We start from the raw sequence: 17409 nt of genomic DNA on the forward strand, positions 1-17409 counted from the left end.
CAGGGAGAGAGCCTCACTCACTGGGGTCGGGTTAGGGTTCAACACTAGCTGCCAGTGTGAGAAAAGCTGAGCAAGATTAGCTAGCTGTGACTGGAGGGTTACAGCACAGAGCAGCTTAACCAGCCCAAATGCAGTGAGCAAACTGCCTGGGAACAAAATAGTTCCCCATTTTGACTTAATTCATGCCTAAGGTGCATGGAAGACAACATTTTTTGTTAACCTTTAAAATTTGCTGAAATGTTGCACTCTGTTGGATTGGTTTGTAATTGTCTGACACATTAACATGGACCACAGATATGACCTGTTGATATTTTCTCTTTAATAATGACATTTCAGTCTCATGACTGACATCAGACAATACAGTCATACTGCACAATAGTCAGTGGTCATGTACTTCTCATGGAAGCAAAAAACTGCTTTCCAAATCCAAAAACCACTTGAGTTAAAGAACCATTTTCCATAGACTTTATTATAGGTTTTTCCCGTTCTAACAGGTATACACAGCGCTCTTAATGTCATGGCTTTTCTGTCTTAAATACTCTCCGTTCTATAAAGAAAAACTGTAAAAATATTTAATTATAGCTAATTAAAAGATCTCTTGGGGGGGGGGGGGGGGGACTGAGGGTCTGGTTTTTCTGTGGTCCTTGAGAGGTGGGGAGGGGGAGGGGGGTTGAGGGGCAGACAGCGTGGTTTCACCGCGAGGAAGGGGTGGTGTTACCGTTCAGAGAAAACCTGGAGGACAGAGAAGAGGTTCACATGACCATGATACAAAAAAGGGTGTCACCTCAACAAAAAAAAATATCGATATAATTATCGTTTCTGATATAGCGGTACTTCCATATAGCATGTGTTGCAGGTTGATATGGTTTTGGCGCAGGCCGGTGCCACTCACCTGCACACTCTCTCCATCATGTGTGTGACGAGACGGTCGGAAATACCGGGACAGGACTCCTCTGCCAGGTTGAAGGCATTCTCCAGCTCCTCGATAGCCCCCACCCCACCTCCGCTTGCCCGCCTCTTCTCTTTCAACTAGGGGACAGCAGGCTTTGAGTATAGATACACAGTCTATAGATGAAAGAATATAGATGTCTGGCCAATGTCATGACATTTCTGTAAACAATGTACCTCTCTGAAAATAGGAGTGACCAATGCAGACAAACACTGTGACTTGGGTTGCCTTTTCACCGAATCTGCAGACTAAGCACAAAAAGAGCAACAGTTGTTATTTTCTCTCTTGCTTTTTGTAGGCATGAGAGACAGAGTGAGAGAGAGACAGAGAGAGAGACTTAGAGAGACATAGAGAGAGAAATCGTCACACCTCTGAATCTGTGTGTGTGTAGCCCTTTTGTAGCTTGTTCATGGAGCTGGGTCTGACTGTGGGGAACGTCCACATGGGACACTGGTTGTCATCGCTATCAGCATCCCTGAGGGGAACAACACCAAAAACACATGAAGGATGTCTGGGGGGGCCAGCAGGCAGAACCATGTTTATAATGCAGCCATCAAAACAAGCTCTTTTTGAAAGACTGAAATAAAGTGTCCTACTGAAGTTTCGTGGAAAAAGGAGGGCATTCTATAAATATACAGAAGGGCCAGAAATACTTCCATTTGGTTTGTGATTAAGAATGTGTGTGTGTGTTTAGGAGCTCACATATCTGAGTCGTCTGAGCTGGACTCCTCCCCGTGGCCCTCGGACCTCCAGCGGCGGTAGCGGTCGATGAGTTCTGTCAGGTAGGGCGTCTTCTTGGTGTAGCGTGTGATGAATTTGTGCTTTAGCAGTTCCTTGGCTGTCGGCCTCTGATGATGAATTCAGCACAAAGACTTTCAATTCAGCAATTTTCAGATCTTGCACTGGATAGGAACATGATTTGTAAAGTCACTGTGCAGCTTTGGTAACATGACAGGGTTGCCAAATGAATGCATATTTAGTAACATATTGATACTATTCTTATGAACATGATATATAATATACAAAAAATAAATAAAGCTGTCATAAGATTTATCCAGCCTACATTTCCCTAAGTCTTTTGATATTTTGATCTACTTTAAGAACAAAAGAAAAAAGTAATCCCGCGTTAGTGGGTCGCATGGACAGGAAACCTTACTCACAAAGCGAGGGTCTTTGTTGAGGCAGGCCTCCACAAACTCTTTGAAAGGCTTGCTGTAGGAGCCCTCGAGGGTGGGAGGGGTGTTTTTGGGGATGAGGAATAGGACCCTCATAGGGTGTAGGTCCGAGTTAGGGGGTTCCCCTTTAGCCAACTCGATGGCAGTGATTCCCAATGACCATATATCCGCCTAATTAGATGTACAATTAGAAACACGAAAGGTTCAGTTACAGAACTAAGTTTTCATGTACAGGTCCAAAACATATAGAACTGCATAAAATGTCTTGAATAAGAAACCCAAATAACAGACGGTGTTCCATGTCTTTCCCATAACCATAGCCTCACCTTGAAGTCATACGCTGACTGTTTGATGACTTCCGGCGCCATCCAAAACGGCGTGCCCACGAATGTGTTCCTTTTGATCTGAGTGTCTGTCAGCTGGCCCGCCACCCCAAAATCTGCCAGCTTTACATCGCCCTGCTCAGACAGCAGCACGTTGGCAGCTAGGAACAGATAGGAAGACGGCTTGCAATTAATAAGCATCGAGACACAATGTTCTCTTGGCACTTTGAGTGGTGACTAGAGGTTGTGTATTTTTATAAACAATGCTGTCAGTTATAGGAAGTATTGTAGGGATTGTATAGGAGACTGTAAGGATATAATGGCTTCCAGACAGTCACCTTTGATATCTCGATGAATCTTCCTCTCGGAGTGCAGGTACTCCAGTCCCTTCAGGATTTCCCTCAATATAGTAGCTATATACGTCTCTTCTAATGGCCCGGGACGCAACTACAAGATAACAGGGTGAACAAGAGACAAAGAGAGAGAGTGTGAGAAGGAAATCTCATATGCTTTCCAGTATTGCTAAAATTCAGACGTCCACTATTGGAGATTATACTGGATGGTAAGCTTTCTTACTAGGTCTAGCGCTGATCCCCCTCCCAAATACTCCATGATGATCCACAGTTTGGTACCCTGGATGGCAAGAGAGGGTATTATTATCAGTGTGTGTGGGCATGTGTGTATGAGTGTGTGCAATATAGGCCCATATGCAAGTATATAGCATGCAACAAATTGTCTTACCTTCAAGTAGGACCCATAATACTTGGTGACAAAGGGGCTGTCACACTGGCTAAGCACCGTGATCTCCTGCTGGATGTCTTCTATCTCGTCCTCAGCCTCCTCCAGGTCGATGATCTTGATGGCCACCACCTCCTTGGTCCGGTTGTTGATGCCCTTGTAGACCTCGCCGAAGGAGCCTTTCCCAATGCGCTCCTGCTTGGTAAAGTACTCCTCTGGGTCCAGCCTGGAATTCTGATAGACAGAATGGAAAGAACACAAACAATTATTAACCAACAACATATCTACTACAAAAGGGGTGTGTCCCCCGTGTGGTGTGGTGGACCTGCACTTTGCAGTGCGCTGAATATGAAAGTTCTATTAAAGTGTAATGCTGCTTTAAAGTACATTTATGTAAACGCAAAATCTGAGATGGATGATGTTCTTAGAACACATTAAACAAGAAAATATATTAAATGTTATTTTACAAATGAGGGACACTCGCAAAAGACAGTTGACAAGTGAACCATTTGGCCCGCCTTGACGAAACTCTTTTGACTTGTCTGACCATTGAAGAGACGGTGTTGTTGATAATAACAGTGTTCGAAGCATACAGGGTGCATACATTTTTATCTCTGCATACCATAGTTCATCTCTGACTAGATCGATTTATTAAGGCCCACTACCCACCCCTCCCTAGTATCGGATGCGTAGCAGTGAGTCATGGGGGTTCGCCTTGGCTTTGCAAGTAGGGAGGTGACAGTAGCTGTAGCTTAAAAACTGTACCTGATTTTGCATGTCGCGTAGGTGCGCCATCCTTTCGGCAGATTTGACAGAAAAGGGACAGCCGCAGCCCTTTCTGTCTGCAAGACAAAGTTGTCAAAATCCTGTATCTTATTTTTCTTCCTCCTCCCTAACACCCTTAGCTGCCTAGCGAGCTAGCAAAATAGATAAACACCCAAGCTACCCGTGCTGTCACTCCGCGCAGTGTTTACGGCCTCGAATCCCCCGACTGTGGACTCTACAGCCCGTTTGGAAGGCAAGCTATGTATCGTAAAACTCCATGTATGATAGCGTCAGACAACACGGAAAAAATGTTTCCGTATATTAATATTTAATTCATATCAAGGAACACTGCTTCTTGAATTGTGGCTTGAGGACAATATAATGGCTTACAATGCGCACGCGCATCCAAGTCTTTCAAGGCGTGCAGGATTATGGGAGTTGTATTTTCTGTAATGGATTTAATGGCAAATTTCTCGATTCATGGGCAACACTGAAAATATAAAAATGCAGGCAATTAGAAATACAAGATATAAGCACAATACATTATAAAGATCAAGCTAAATTAAATGTATGAAAATGTACCGCGTACATATTTGACATTGTATCGCATTTTGCCAAATATTTAAAATATAATATATTTCAGGCAGAATTTCCCATACAGGTCTATACGTTTTATTATTAGTATTTCCACTAGTGTACTTAACTTTCTTGGTGCTGTAAACCAACCATACACACACAAACACACACACACACACACACACACACACACACACACGCACACACTCTTTTCTGTTTGTGTATGCATGTGCATACACAAACAGAAAAGAGAGAAAGAATCAAATGTTTAATATAGGCCTAGGCTATATCTAGGTCATCATTCGAAATAAAAAAATATTTACAGTAGTCTACAAGATTGATTTGAGTTCGTTCTATTTTAAACCATATAGTCTTTGGATTTAGGTGAGCCACTCGGGCCACTTGTTATTTCTAGAGGGGTTAACAGTGTTTATACTATAGTAGAGTTGAGCATATAGTTGGAAACAATCTTTAAAAAAAAAAGAAATGTTAGTGTATTATCAATTAGGCTACTGGGCTAGGGTGGTAAATCTTAAATTAAAGCTTTTGTCAATGGAAACAGATAGGCTTAACACTGAGCGCCAATAGGAAGGTGGAGCTCACCAGCACGCTCAAACTGCACTCCTCCTCATCACATTCGTTTGCCGAAGAAGGGAAGCAGATATTGGATTTTACCGAAGCTCTTTGGAAATACTGCAGCTTCTTCTAGAAAGTGTCTATTGATACAGTGTTACTTATCGATTATTTTCGAGTTCCAATAAGGAGAAATACATTGAGTATGCATGGTTTCCTACCTGATAAATGGTTTAACGGGGATCTGACCAGCTAACTAAATCTGCTAAATATGGTCAGGGTAAGTACATTCTCTCAGTCAATTAGCCTGTTTATTTTAGACGCATGCACTGTAATCAATTGTGTAAAACTGAGTCAATGCTGCAATTCAATAAAATGTGATATATATATATATAGGCCAGCTGAAACGAAATGTTGTACTATGATTGTAAACAAAAAGATAACAGATTATGTCAGTAATGGACAGACGTGGATGAACGTTGTACGTTCCAAAATGGAAAAAAGAATAGTTACATTGTGTATGGTTCCTGTAGCCTACTTGAAGTTGCATAATAAATATTATGTATGATATTTCACTATCTTGAGGTGCATGAGTCACATAAATGCCTCTGACACCCACTGAGACCACTCTCAGCTCCGAATGTACTTTTACCATATATTTTATGGGCACTTTGGTTTGTTTGTTTGGAGATATTACATGTTTGCAATGCAACACAAGCTATCAGAAGTCTGCATTCAATACAGTATAGGACTGTATCATACTATCATCTATTTTTAATATGTGAATTGAACATCTGGGCTCAGATCGTAATCTGTGCACCTTCTTCACAGACAGATTCCCCTCGTAGGAGTGCTCATTGAAACAAGACAAGACCTAGAACCTGACGGAGGTGGTCAGGGCCTCCCTTGCCTGACCAGGCCCCTCGGCAGGGGATGGAGGTGCTGCGTCGCTCCTCTGTATTTGCTGCTGAAGCCATGGACGGGTTTGAGCGCTTACCAACTGACAAAGAGCTGATGTCCCAGTCCAAGGCTCTGTGTAGGGACTATATACTCTCCAGGCTCCATCTGGCTGGACTAGGGTGGTCCAAGGCTGAGCTTAACCTCCCCATGTCCAGTGGATCTCTCTCAGAGGTTTCAGCAGTGCTCCTCTGTCTCGGTAAGACTCTACTGACCATCGCCTTAGGGAATGTCCTGTTTAAGGTAGACTGATCTTTTGTCATATGGATAGATGAAACCAGTTTGACCTGTTTTCAGACAGAAGAATGCAAGAAAAGGGGCTTTTGATATGGTTGTATTCTCACCCCATGACCCACCAATGACCTTTTCAGTCTGGCTAGACTGTTTTTTCTAATGACCCCTTCGTCTTTTTAATAGATAGAACTTTATTGATCACAGAGGGGAAATCTCCCCATCAAAGCATATAGTGAAGATATCTATCATATAAGTAGAATGAAAATAGGTATGATCCTTAAAAATGTAACAAAAATACAATACATAGATGGACACTGATTGTGCAGCATTCCTAGATTCTGCAGAAAATGCCAGCTATGAGTGGAGTGTCAGCAACATAATGAGGTGTAAAAAATTTGATATTTAGTCCTGCTAAATTTTGTAGAGCAAGTGGGTAGATAACACTGAAGCTCTAATTGGTTAGGCATGTCTGCCTGCTCTTTTGTTTCCTAGGTGACGAGCTGGAATGCATGCGGCCGAGTGTGTACAAGAATGTAGCGAGACAGCTCAACATCTCGGTCTCCATGGAGAGCATGGTGACTGACGCCTTCCTCGCCGTGGCAGCGGAGATCTTCTCCACAGGTGAAGAGAGCTACGAAGGATGGGGGAGGAAAGGCCACATCGGTGGAAGGGGGGAGATGGGGTAGTGGTTCAGTATTTTGTTCTGCTGGACAGCTGTTTAAAGTATTTGAATGGAGTGATGATGGATTTGTGAGGAGTGCCAGAGTTTTAGGCCAGGATAGAAAATCGGATTCTTTTTATACATTTGTAAGATTGAGTTTTGAGCATACAGTTCCATCTGGGAGTGTTAATACATTTCAACCCCCTCCCTCTGTTGACCAGGAGTGTCTCTCTCCAGTGACATGGTAAAACATTTAGAGAAATTGTAATATGCTCTTTGAACGAGGTGCAGTCAGTTAACTCAGTCAATACTTTTTTTAGGACTTTCGGTCTAATTGTATCTGAGAGATTTAACATAACTGCATGTCCTGCACATTGGCGGAGGAACTTATACATTCTGTCACAGCCCACACTGTTATGGCAATGGAATGTGTGACATTGACACGATGAAGTAGAACTAGAAGTATCCAAATGACAACCAACAACTCATGCGGGTCTCTGAGTGGAACATGTTGGGTTTATGGGTAACAAGGACTTGGCTTTGTGTCTGGAAAGATAAAAATAGATAAGATTTAATTTTACATGCTTGAATTTCGGTTGAATTGTGATGGCTCTGACGTCACAAAGGGAGACATTTTTGGAACATGGTGGGATTCCTTCAGAGAAAAACAAACTCTGGCCCCTGCCCCCCTGAGTCCTTTGGGATAGGGAATGGAGGAGGTTCCTAAAATGGCATTTATGGCACTACAAGATGTGGGTTTATGATAACATTACATTCAAACTTGTTTGTCCTTGTTTGACCATTTCTCATTTGTCCTGGTTGTCAGGCCCATGTATGTGCATCAGTCGAACTTGTTTCTCCAGTATCTCCCATCTCTTCTATCCTCCTCCTCCCCTCAGTTCATTTCTTGTTCTTCCCCTTATCCCAGACAATCTTATCTCTATTCCTAGCTGTCTGTACACATCAGGGTCAGAGCTCTCAGTGGGGAGTTGCGGCTGACTCTGGCGTGTGTAAACCCTCTCAGAACTCATCCTCATAGCCAGGCCACAGATCAGCTCAGTGCTCTGACACAAATGTCTAAAAGGAGGATAATGCCATTAGACTTCCTGTTGCACCACAGGTGACTGTCAAACTAAGCCTGACTGGGAGTCGGTGTTCTAGGACATGAGATTACCTTTGATGTGATTCACACACTCCTCATTCCAGTCTCATAGCCATGATATCCTGTACTTACTGTACAACCAAACATTGTAGAGTATCCTCTTGTTATCTGATGTCCTCATTCTAAAGATTCTGCATAAAGTAGGATCATTGGGGGGTAGGTACCACTTCATGTAGTCTAAAGCGGAAACAAACACAATGATGACCACCTCATGTACTTCACTTTTTAGTGAGTCCCTCACTGTGTATCCCTCCAGTGTACCAGAATACACAAGGACTAAACTGATCCGTGTTTGCCTTGTCCCCACTCTGTTTCTAGGTATCACGTGGGGCAAAGTGGTGTCTCTGTATGCTGTAGCTGGGGCCCTGGCAGTGGACTGTGTACAGCAGGGCCAACCGGCCACAGTTCACACCATAATTGATAGCCTGGGCCAGTTTGTCCGCAAGTTCCTGGCCCCTTGGTTAAAGAAACGAGGAGGATGGGTAAGGACATGTTGTTTTTGAGTGAGACTTTTTATGTAACCAACAGAACACAGGTTGGAACATGAGAGAGAAAGCTGGTTGTAGGGATGCAAGGTGTTGGGGGTCTGTGACCCCTCAGCTCCTGCCAGTGCAAGTATGTGACTACTGCTGCCCTCTACTGGTGTACAGAGGTACTTTGTCAGGAAACTTGAAAATGTCAGCAGCAATTATGTATTAATTGATTTGATTGAAAACAAACGTGTGGTATGTTTGTCTTCATTGTAGATGGACATAACAAAATGTGTGGTCAAATCGGATCCCGCCCCTGAACCCCATTGGCTGGCCTCTAGTACAGAGTCCTTCAAGTACCTCCTCACTACATTGTATGTTTATATCATGAAGGAACAATGACAGGCAGCCCTGGAGAGACTGTGGATGAATAATATTCACCTGAAGGCTTGAAGGGGGAAACGGAATGGAAGGCCTCACTTATGGACTCTGCTGGTTGAGATCTGTGATGGCTGAAAGTCAGTCACAATAGTACCGCAGTCATATTCTCATCGCTAGCCGCTAACTTTGACTACCCTTCATCCAAAGAGTAGTCGCAGTGACTGTCACACGCGTCATCCACAATCAGGTCAGATCTCTTACTCATTTGTTGTTTAACTATGGATCATGCCTCCGCTATCAAAATCTTTCAGTGGTGCATTCATTAGGGGTGGATGTATCTCACTGAAGGAGAGGATCTGTCCTCTGTCTGTACAGTCACCTGATGGTCTTGTTTCATCTGACATGTAACAGATGGACGTCCGATGAGTCACTTCGCATCTCAACTCGCTCCCCAGTGCCTGAGGCTCACTTCCTGGGCAGTTGGGATGTTGGGTGAATCATAGAATGTTTCAATGCAATCTGGGATGGTATCCTGTTCTGTTGCACTTGGCCGATTTCTAAATTTATCTATATTTATTCAGTTCATAAAAGGGTCTAATGCTATGAGATGTTTTATAATGTTAGATATTGTATCCTTTGATACTGTCTGTCTATGAGTACTGTCTGGGGCTTATTTCTTTATTTAAACTAATGGTAACCAAGGTCAGTGCAGAGAGAGATGCTGGTATTGACTGGTGGTAATGGTTGTATTGATCCGATTGGAGAATGTATGTGATAACTTGCACAGTATTGTTGTTGTGAGTGTTTGTATGTCAAAACATTTAAAATCACAATAAACTTTAAACACAAGTTTGTCTGTTACCTGTGGCTTTACTCTGATTACATGTCATTACAAAAATATGCTGTTGAACATCAGATGTATGTTTAGGATAGAAGATACAAACTCATATGGTGGCATGAAGTAGAGCGACATGAATTACGTAACAAAAGAACACCTGAACAGAATGAATAACGAGTGAGAGCATATTCATTGATGTACTGACCTCATTTAACATGAAGCAAAGAACTGCTAGCATTGATAGCACACAGGGAGCAGTGCCAAGATCGCAGAGACTGAGGGGTTAAGACTGTTTCAGTACGACACATTCCAAGTTAGCTGCACACAGGTGAGTGTGGCCATAGCATTGTGGGTTTTAAGCCTAACAGGATGGAGAGAGAGATGTATATCTCCAAAGAAGTATGCTCCTATGGGTCAGTCATCACAACATCTGGTGGGAGGAACACCATGGCCTGTGTATCCTATCCCAGCAGCCTGCATCAAGAATTCCGGCGGTAGGTTATGTGCAAATGCTGCATCAGCGGCTGGCCCTCCATCGCCATGGAAACCGTCTGCTCCAGCTTCCCATCCGGTCTAAGCTGGAACACTCTGGAAATCTGAGTGGGAGAGAAGACGAGGTGTCAATGATGATGCACTTTTCACTCGCCCACGTACTTTTGAGTGCCCGGAGGAGAGCAGTTTTGAATCAGACAAAGTCTTGAGTTAGTGTTAGTTAGTGTTTGTATGGGATTGAGATTGTCATGGGATCAACACAGGATCAAACCTTTACCTGCTGCACATGGGGCTCCTTAGCAAATGAGGTCCTGGCCAGGCCATGTGTGTGCAGGGTCATCCCCTGCCCCACCAACTCCCCTTCCTCTATCTCCACAAGCCCTGCAGTGGGATGCAGCATGTTATGAAGCCTATCCCAAAACTGTGTTCACATTCAATATTTTGGATTTTGAAAGGCATTTCCCAAATAAAATGTATTATTATTATTATTATTATGTGTGCACGTCCATAAATAGGGGTAGCAACTATAGTAGTGTCAATGTATGAATTGGGACGAGGGGGGTTGCGTCAGGATTAAGGCTTTGAATGGCACCTGAATTTTGAGCAATGATGAAGGCCACTCTGTTGGTGCCTGGTTGCAGCCTGATGAAGCCACATTCCCTGTGTAGAGGTTTTTTGTTCTCAGCATGTGAGGCATTAAACCTGGATTAAAAATACATTGTTAAATTGTTGGTCTCATATGAAGCCTTTATGACCAGAAATGTGATACAATACAGCAATGACGATAGGCGTTAACTATTGCAAAAACAGCAAACATTAAATCACACTCACGTGAAGTTGATAACCGGTTGTCCGACGTGAGAGAACTGCAGAGTCTCATTGTACCGGAAAGGTGGTATTGAAGAAAAAGAGCCCTCTCCGGGCTCATCTGATTCCCAGGTTCCAAGCAGCCAGTCGAGCGCCAATACAGCGGGGTTCAACTCCGCTATGGGTTCAACCAACACAACAGCCAAGTTCATGCGAGGACACTCGTGAGAGGCTACCCGTTCGCGTCAATTTACAAATGTCTAAACCGGTAGCGTATTACTTTAAGGTAAGTCAGAAGAGGAAAGGGTCGCCTAAATATTGGTGATATATTTCCCATGATCGAAAGGCAGTTGAGTTAATGACTGCGTACAGACACCATTGAGATGGTGCGTATATAAATGGTCACGTACATAACTGAAGATGAATTCTAGGTCACTTGCGTTGCGACACTGTTGTGTTTATCGAAAACATTGTATCTGAATCGAATTGAAACAAAATGTCCTACCTGAGTGGTGAAAAGGGCACGCCATTGATGTCGCAAACTTTAGTTTAAATTATTTAATTCAGCAAAATGTAACCAAGGCTTACTAGAAATAAACGCAAATGGGTTGATGTCAAGTAAAGTGCATATCATACTGCGACAATGTCATTCTCATACAAATGTTGACGACGCCCCCTTTTCACAGATGAATCTTGGGAGATGTAGGCTAGAGGTCTCTAGAACTCTCGCTAGTCTTTCTGATGTTTGTGTGTTTAATTCTCTCCTGTCGGTCAATGAGACTCCATCTCATTACCTATTGATGAAATATACATTTTCTCGCATTTCTTTTCAACATTGGCACAAAATAATGCATTTACTACATTACATTTGACAGTTTATTCATATAGCAAATGCTTTTATCAAGACAAATTATGTAATATATTTAGTTTTATATATGTTAGTATTATCAACAAGTAGCTCTATGTTAGGCATATTGTTAACACGCATGCAGTTAGTAAGATCTGCTCAAGAAAATATTTTTTTATACAAAAGGTGGTTAAAAGCTCTGGTCACAAACACAAATCATCCTGTCACAGTTAGATGCCTTCATAGTCCATTTATCTAGCTGTTCTCAGGTATATCAGACTGCATGTTTCAAAGCTTCACGTTTCCTCATGCTTTGCTTTTTTTGCAGTGCTTGAGTGCGTCTTCGAGTGCAGCCAGTGCCAGGTCAGCATTGGTCTTCTGGCAGTTGTATCCCATCAGGCCCACACGTATCACCTGCAGAGAACACAAAATGTATCCTGAACTACATTCTCTTCTGACAGTGTAACCAACAAACAAACAGATTCACATGGTGACCTATCAGGGATTTGATCCTGCTTTCATTCACAGATGTAGGGGACCAGACTACTCACCAACCCAACAGAGGGCCCAAGCCCCCCCGTCATCTCCATCTGGTGGTGTTTCATAATATAGGTCAGCATCTCCCTCCAGTTGTAGCCGTCAGGGATGGCAAAGGTGGTGACAGAGGGAAGTCTCAGATCCTGGAGAGGACATTGCAAACAAACAGATGACCAAAAAGATTAGATGTATTGTGCATTGCTTGTGGGCCTGTAATATATAACAACGTACATATCAGCTATAAGGTCTCACTTTGTCCTTGATGAAGAGCTTGAGTCCCAGATCTTCCAGACCTTTATAGAGGTGCGCTGCCACCTCCTTGTGGTGCCTCCATGACTCCTCCAGCCCCTAGGGGGAGACAGAGATCACATAATGAGGGTGCTGCTACTCCTGTCCCTGAGGTGTGCATTTGCATATGTTTTGTCAATCTTACAGTTTCTGCAAGAATTGCAAGACTTTCCCTCAGGGCAAAGAACCCAGACACTGGTCCTGTATGGTGGTATCTAAAACAAAGGTTTAACAGCCATAAGTCATCGTCACAGATAAAACAGATGTGGCTATATTTACATGTAACTTTTGTGTATACTTACAGCCTGGCAGGTTGTCCATCACAGCCCCAGTAGTTGGACAAGTGGGTCATGTCAAAAAGGTAGGACACAGGTTTTGTTTTCCTGTTAAACATCTTGTGGCTGCAGAAGGGAATCAAGAGTTTTAAAAAGTGTATTGTTGTGAGTCTTCAACACACACGCACACACACGCACACACACACACACACACACACACACACACACACACACACACACACACACACACACACACACACACACACACACACACACACACACACACACACACACACGCACACACATAAATAGCCATGCTCACCATGCTCTCTCATTAAAGGAGATTGGTGCTGTACCAGGAGGGGCATTTAAGGCCTTCTGTGAGCCAGTGTACAGGATGTCAATATCTACAGAAACATGAGAATGAAAACATATATGAAAAGATCTCTCACATGAAAACTAATCTCACACACATACCGAAATGAAACGAATGTCGAAATGAAATAAAAGTCTAAAATGATCTAACAACTAAAATGATCTTTGCAGCCTTACTCTGTTTATCCATGAAGATTGGTGCTGCCCCAAGAGATGCAACGGTGTCCACCAGAAACAGACAGTTGTGTCTGAAAGGACAAAGAGAGGAAAGTAAGGAAGAGAGCAGGCTGGTCACTTTAAACTGCAGCCTTACTGATTTGTGACAGGGACTGACAGATGGAGATCAAGGTATCCTACTTGCGGCACACGTCACCAATGCCATCTACTGGGTGGCAAAGGCCAGCGGAGGACTCTCCATGTGTGAGGAAGAACAGAACAGGCTTGTGTTTGGCCATGGCCTGCAGACAGGAGATGGACACTGAAAATCTCATGCTCTGACACATAATGGAATACTATTTGTATTGTTAAAGAATTGGTCTGTGATGGTCACCCTAACTTGGTAGGCAATGTGTACGTTTACAAATTACCTGTTCGATTTCTTCATTAGTGAAATATCCACCTGGTGGTTTCACCATTGTGTGAACCTTTGCACCTGAAATAGATAAGGTTGTAGAACTGATATTTGGACACTTGTAAAAGCCCCCAAAGCCTTAGCAATTTAACAAATTGCTGTTTTGAACCATCTAAAACATTTAATCAAATTCCAGCCTCTGGGAAACTTCTATGGTAAATATCCGCTTAAACCTTAAGTAGCATACTCACCAATTCTTTCAGCGATTTCAGCCACGCGTTCTCCCCAAATTCCGTTGATTGCCACAAGGACACTTTCTCCGGGCTCAACCGTATTGAACACCGCGCACTCCATCGCCGCGTGCCCGGAGCCACTCATGGATATTGTCATGTTGTTCTCTGTCTGGAAGGCGTACTGGATCCCCTTCTTGATATCATTCATGATCTATATTACCCGCGAAAAAAGTATAATTTAATACAATTATATGTTGCGTTTGAGAACGTGTTCCTGGCTGCACTTGCGCACCCCATTACGCATTAGAGTTGCAATAGAATAACCTACAGTTATTCAGCTGTCAAAAGTATTAACTACCACCTTAGATATTGGATGAGCTACGTGGATATGCAAGGCTAAAATTAAAGATGATTAAAGATGGCAAATACTATACCTCATACATTTCTGGGTGCAAATGGCCAATAATCGGCCTGCCCCCTGCAGCTAACACGCGTGGAGGCACGTTGGACGGTCCTGGGCCAAACAAATAGCGGAAAGGTGCCTCGAGTGGTCGGAGCATGCAAGCCGGTGGTGGAATTGACACTGAAGACATGCAGCGGTCCAGGCGCAGCATCATAATCATGTTTTTTGTGGGTAGTGAGCTTTCCAGAGCCGCTTGTTGCGCAAGGAGCGCGGCTCTACGAAACACAGTCCGCTGCATCATCCTTAACTCCTCACTCCGGTTTAGTTGTCTAAAGTGTCTTTCTAGGACCGACTGAATAATTGTGTTTGGCTTTGGGTTTTGCTGAAGATTTAAAGAAACAGGTCTTTGACCTATTGGGCATGGATCTGTGTGCGTCACTTTGGGCTGGCAACAACAGCCTAACGCATTGGTCGAGGATGTCTGATCTACATATTGTATTGTCAACTAGACTAACAGCATCAGGTTATCAAATGTGATACTTTTTTAACTATATCGATCAATGAGTAATGAGAGCTTGTGGTTATGACCATGTTCTTGGTGAGGAATTCAACTGAGTAATGACCATATAGTAGCCTATCTCCATTTATTTTGATTGCACTTAATCACATGTTGGCTAGATTTATTATGCTGATGTCACCAAATAAAATTTCTAACAAAACACTAAAATTATTTGGCCTTTATTTAATTATTGGCCTTTATTATTTGGGTACACTGTATATTTGATATATCATGTTTGAGAAAAGTACCTTCTTAATAATAAAAGAGGTGAATTATGTAAACTAAGACTTGGGACTGGGCTTTAAAGGAACTTGGAGCACTTGCACAGGTTGGAAAAAACGTTGCCTCGAACCAGTTGAGTTCAGTTAAAAGTTGTTTGTGAACGTGCTCTGTTGATCTTTCCCTCCCCAGATACTGTCCTTATTCAGGATTTTTGAGAGGTGTCCACCCATTTAAAGACAGGAGATTGGCTGACCAGAGTACAGACAAATAGAGACACAGACACACTCACAGTGACGCGCACACATACAGTCACTTACATATCACTCATTTACATTGTTACTGAACATGTTTGTGTGCCTGCACACCAAAGATCTTTTCTTAAAAATTGCGGTAAACCCAATTTGATTGATTACAGTGAATACCGTTTAAATCAAGTAAGTAGCATGGCTTAAAACAAACCCTTATTGTACATTGATATTTCAGTTGTAAAACCCCAAATACTGTACAGTTAAACGGTGAGATAACAGCACAGGAACTTTCAACTTTTTAATGAGCTCAGTCGCTCTCTTCCCTGCTTTGGGAACCCTGGTTGTGAGAGACTTTATGAGAGTACAGTATGGGGCCACAGAGGGGTCATTTCAAACCTGCTCCTTTTCTCACAGTGCTCAACTGTCAGTAAAGTGCTTGGTGCAAATTTCATATTCTCTCACGATTATGACTAGGCAAAGTTGTACATCTTAGTATGGAAATGCTCCTGAAAAAGTATTTACCATGGTAACCTTCGATATTGCATAATTGCCTATTGTCAAATCTGTGTTAGCTAGTAAGAGTCTGTGCTTAGGGAGAGTTTGATAAAACAGAAACAGGATCAATCATGATGTTACATTTGTTAAATAACACGTGACCCCTGTGGAAGTGGAGGTCTGGCTGTCTTGAGGCCGGTGGGTCTGGTTAAGCTGTCATCATATCACAACAGGACCTTGAACGATCTGTGCTGAACATCTCTTCATGTCCCACGTGGTCAATAATTAGACTGGCTGGTAAATAAATGAAACTCCACTGTTTACCTCTCTGTGGACTTTGCACCACTGACGTACTCAAAATGCTTAATGGGGGGGGGGGGGGGGGGTTGCAAGAAAGAAAGATAGATAGAAATTTGGTAATTGGAAGGCAAGAGAAAAACTGTAATAGGAAGTCAAACTTGGCATGGTCCTGCTCGTGTCAGGACATCTGTTCTAAAAGTATGATGTAACAGCCTTTGGGAACATCCAAAAAGTGACATGTAATGTTTGTCAGGTTGACTGTCTGATGGTCCTTTCAACAGCTCACTCACTTCTGTGTACAATTGTACAGCGTGTCCCCTTGAGAAAGGCTTGTGATGTGCAGCTGGGGATCCTGTCCAGCAGATGGGGTGCTCACACTGAGCATGCTCCACCATCGGATGCTCACAGAGGGCAACATATGTAGATAACTGAAAACTGTTTTGAGCAATTGTAAAAGCAACCAAGTGACCAATCTACCATAAAATGAAAGCTTATTACGCAACCAATTGTAACAGCAATATCTAATCGATACTATTTACATTTTGTGTCAAGTCAACAAATAAATAAAATATTTTGTTTACGCTTAACACAGAGGCTACATTTTGAGACACAATGACCTGCATTGTTTTAGAGTTTCCACACAACTGGATTCTTCAATTTGAATGACAATGGTTTGACTCTGAAAGAATGTCTTAGTAGGCATGAACTGACTCTGGATACAAACACAGCCCCTATATAGGTCAGAGAAAAACAACTGTATACATCCGTAATCTATCTTAGCTTTTTATAATGAGGGCCATCCTTGGGTACCAGTCTGTCCTCTGCTTTCCCTCACTTCTATATGTCTATCAACCCCCCCCCCCCCACACTCACACAAACACAACCAACACACCCACACAAAAGTGTGCACACACACACTTCCTCTTTCTCCACAGTACCACATATCTACCTTCAA

General features: G+C 42.8%; 4 protein-coding genes across 6 annotated transcripts; 1 reads left to right on the top strand and 3 right to left on the bottom strand.

Annotated features, from left to right (window-relative positions):
• Nucleotides 1–299: 299 nt before the first annotated feature.
• stk25b (serine/threonine kinase 25b) lies at nucleotides 300–4348 on the bottom strand. Its single transcript, XM_062481958.1, has 11 exons — nucleotides 3951–4348; nucleotides 3189–3419; nucleotides 3024–3080; nucleotides 2786–2894; nucleotides 2451–2608; nucleotides 2110–2295; nucleotides 1652–1797; nucleotides 1319–1424; nucleotides 1126–1197; nucleotides 893–1029; nucleotides 300–732 (listed from the first exon to the last, which is right to left on the bottom strand). Exons 1-11 carry the CDS (start codon nucleotides 3978–3980, stop codon nucleotides 693–695), a joined length of 1272 nt encoding a protein of 423 aa, XP_062337942.1. The 5' UTR covers nucleotides 3981–4348; the 3' UTR covers nucleotides 300–692.
• A 549-nt stretch (nucleotides 4349–4897) lies between these two features.
• On the top strand, nucleotides 4898–9795 carry bokb (BCL2 family apoptosis regulator BOK b). Of its 2 annotated transcripts, none has more exons than XM_062481235.1 (5): nucleotides 4898–5373; nucleotides 5931–6255; nucleotides 6783–6911; nucleotides 8432–8595; nucleotides 8860–9795. In XM_062481235.1, the coding sequence occupies exons 2-5, from the start codon at nucleotides 6033–6035 to the stop codon at nucleotides 8983–8985; spliced, it is 642 nt and encodes a 213-aa protein (XP_062337219.1). In that variant the 5' UTR covers nucleotides 4898–5373; nucleotides 5931–6032; the 3' UTR covers nucleotides 8986–9795. The 2 variants fall into 2 exon arrangements, with proteins under 2 accessions (XP_062337219.1, XP_062337218.1); XM_062481234.1 differs by having other exon boundaries at nucleotides 4899–5379; nucleotides 8860–9794.
• Nucleotides 9796–9869: 74 nt separating this feature from the next.
• On the bottom strand, nucleotides 9870–11824 carry thap4 (THAP domain containing 4). Its single transcript, XM_062481236.1, has 5 exons — nucleotides 11607–11824; nucleotides 11126–11279; nucleotides 10887–10996; nucleotides 10572–10675; nucleotides 9870–10398 (listed from the first exon to the last, which is right to left on the bottom strand). Exons 1-5 carry the CDS (start codon nucleotides 11629–11631, stop codon nucleotides 10282–10284), a joined length of 510 nt encoding a protein of 169 aa, XP_062337220.1. The 5' UTR covers nucleotides 11632–11824; the 3' UTR covers nucleotides 9870–10281.
• A 139-nt stretch (nucleotides 11825–11963) lies between these two features.
• Nucleotides 11964–15000, bottom strand: agxtb (alanine--glyoxylate and serine--pyruvate aminotransferase b). Of its 2 annotated transcripts, none has more exons than XM_062481238.1 (11): nucleotides 14662–15000; nucleotides 14246–14438; nucleotides 14011–14075; nucleotides 13781–13881; nucleotides 13601–13671; nucleotides 13371–13455; nucleotides 13076–13174; nucleotides 12919–12988; nucleotides 12738–12833; nucleotides 12500–12628; nucleotides 11964–12362 (listed from the first exon to the last, which is right to left on the bottom strand). In XM_062481238.1, the coding sequence occupies exons 1-11, from the start codon at nucleotides 14929–14931 to the stop codon at nucleotides 12255–12257; spliced, it is 1287 nt and encodes a 428-aa protein (XP_062337222.1). In that variant the 5' UTR covers nucleotides 14932–15000; the 3' UTR covers nucleotides 11964–12254. The 2 variants fall into 2 exon arrangements, with proteins under 2 accessions (XP_062337222.1, XP_062337223.1); XM_062481239.1 differs by having other exon boundaries at nucleotides 14669–14795.
• Nucleotides 15001–17409: the final 2409 nt, after the last annotated feature.

The sequence above is a fragment of the Osmerus eperlanus genome, chromosome 16 (genome assembly GCF_963692335.1).
Source record: "Osmerus eperlanus chromosome 16, fOsmEpe2.1, whole genome shotgun sequence".
In the NCBI taxonomy this organism is placed as follows: Eukaryota; Metazoa; Chordata; class Actinopteri; order Osmeriformes; family Osmeridae; genus Osmerus; species Osmerus eperlanus.

Bases quoted from the DNA above. Each gene is read 5' to 3' on its own strand.
- bokb (XM_062481235.1), top strand. From the start codon at position 6,033: ATGGAGGTGCTGCGTCGCTCCTCTGTATTTGCTGCTGAAGCCATGGAC. The intron at 6,256-6,782 runs GTAAGACTCTAC...TTTGTTTCCTAG, and splicing joins AGCAGTGCTCCTCTGTCTCG to GTGACGAGCTGGAATGCATG. The intron at 8,596-8,859 runs GTAAGGACATGT...TCTTCATTGTAG, and splicing joins TAAAGAAACGAGGAGGATGG to ATGGACATAACAAAATGTGT.
- stk25b (XM_062481958.1), bottom strand. From the start codon at position 3,980: ATGGCGCACCTACGCGACATGCAAAATCAG. The intron at 2,609-2,785 runs GTGACTGTCTGG...ATCTGTTCCTAG, and splicing joins GATTCATCGAGATATCAAAG to CTGCCAACGTGCTGCTGTCT. The intron at 1,030-1,125 runs GTACATTGTTTA...GCTGTCCCCTAG, and splicing joins TCACTCCTATTTTCAGAGAG to TTGAAAGAGAAGAGGCGGGC.
- agxtb (XM_062481238.1), bottom strand. From the start codon at position 14,931: ATGATGCAGCGGACTGTGTTTCGTAGAGCCGCGCTCCTTGCGCAACAA. The intron at 13,882-14,010 runs GTAATTTGTAAA...TCCTGTCTGCAG, and splicing joins CTAATGAAGAAATCGAACAG to GCCATGGCCAAACACAAGCC. The intron at 12,629-12,737 runs GTGAGACCTTAT...TGTCCTCTCCAG, and splicing joins AGCTCTTCATCAAGGACAAA to GATCTGAGACTTCCCTCTGT.
- thap4 (XM_062481236.1), bottom strand. From the start codon at position 11,631: ATGGCGTGCCCTTTTCACCACTCAG. The intron at 11,280-11,606 runs GTAGGACATTTT...TTGAACCCATAG, and splicing joins GTGCCCTTTTCACCACTCAG to CGGAGTTGAACCCCGCTGTA. The intron at 10,997-11,125 runs GTGAGTGTGATT...TTTTTAATCCAG, and splicing joins CAACCGGTTATCAACTTCAC to GTTTAATGCCTCACATGCTG.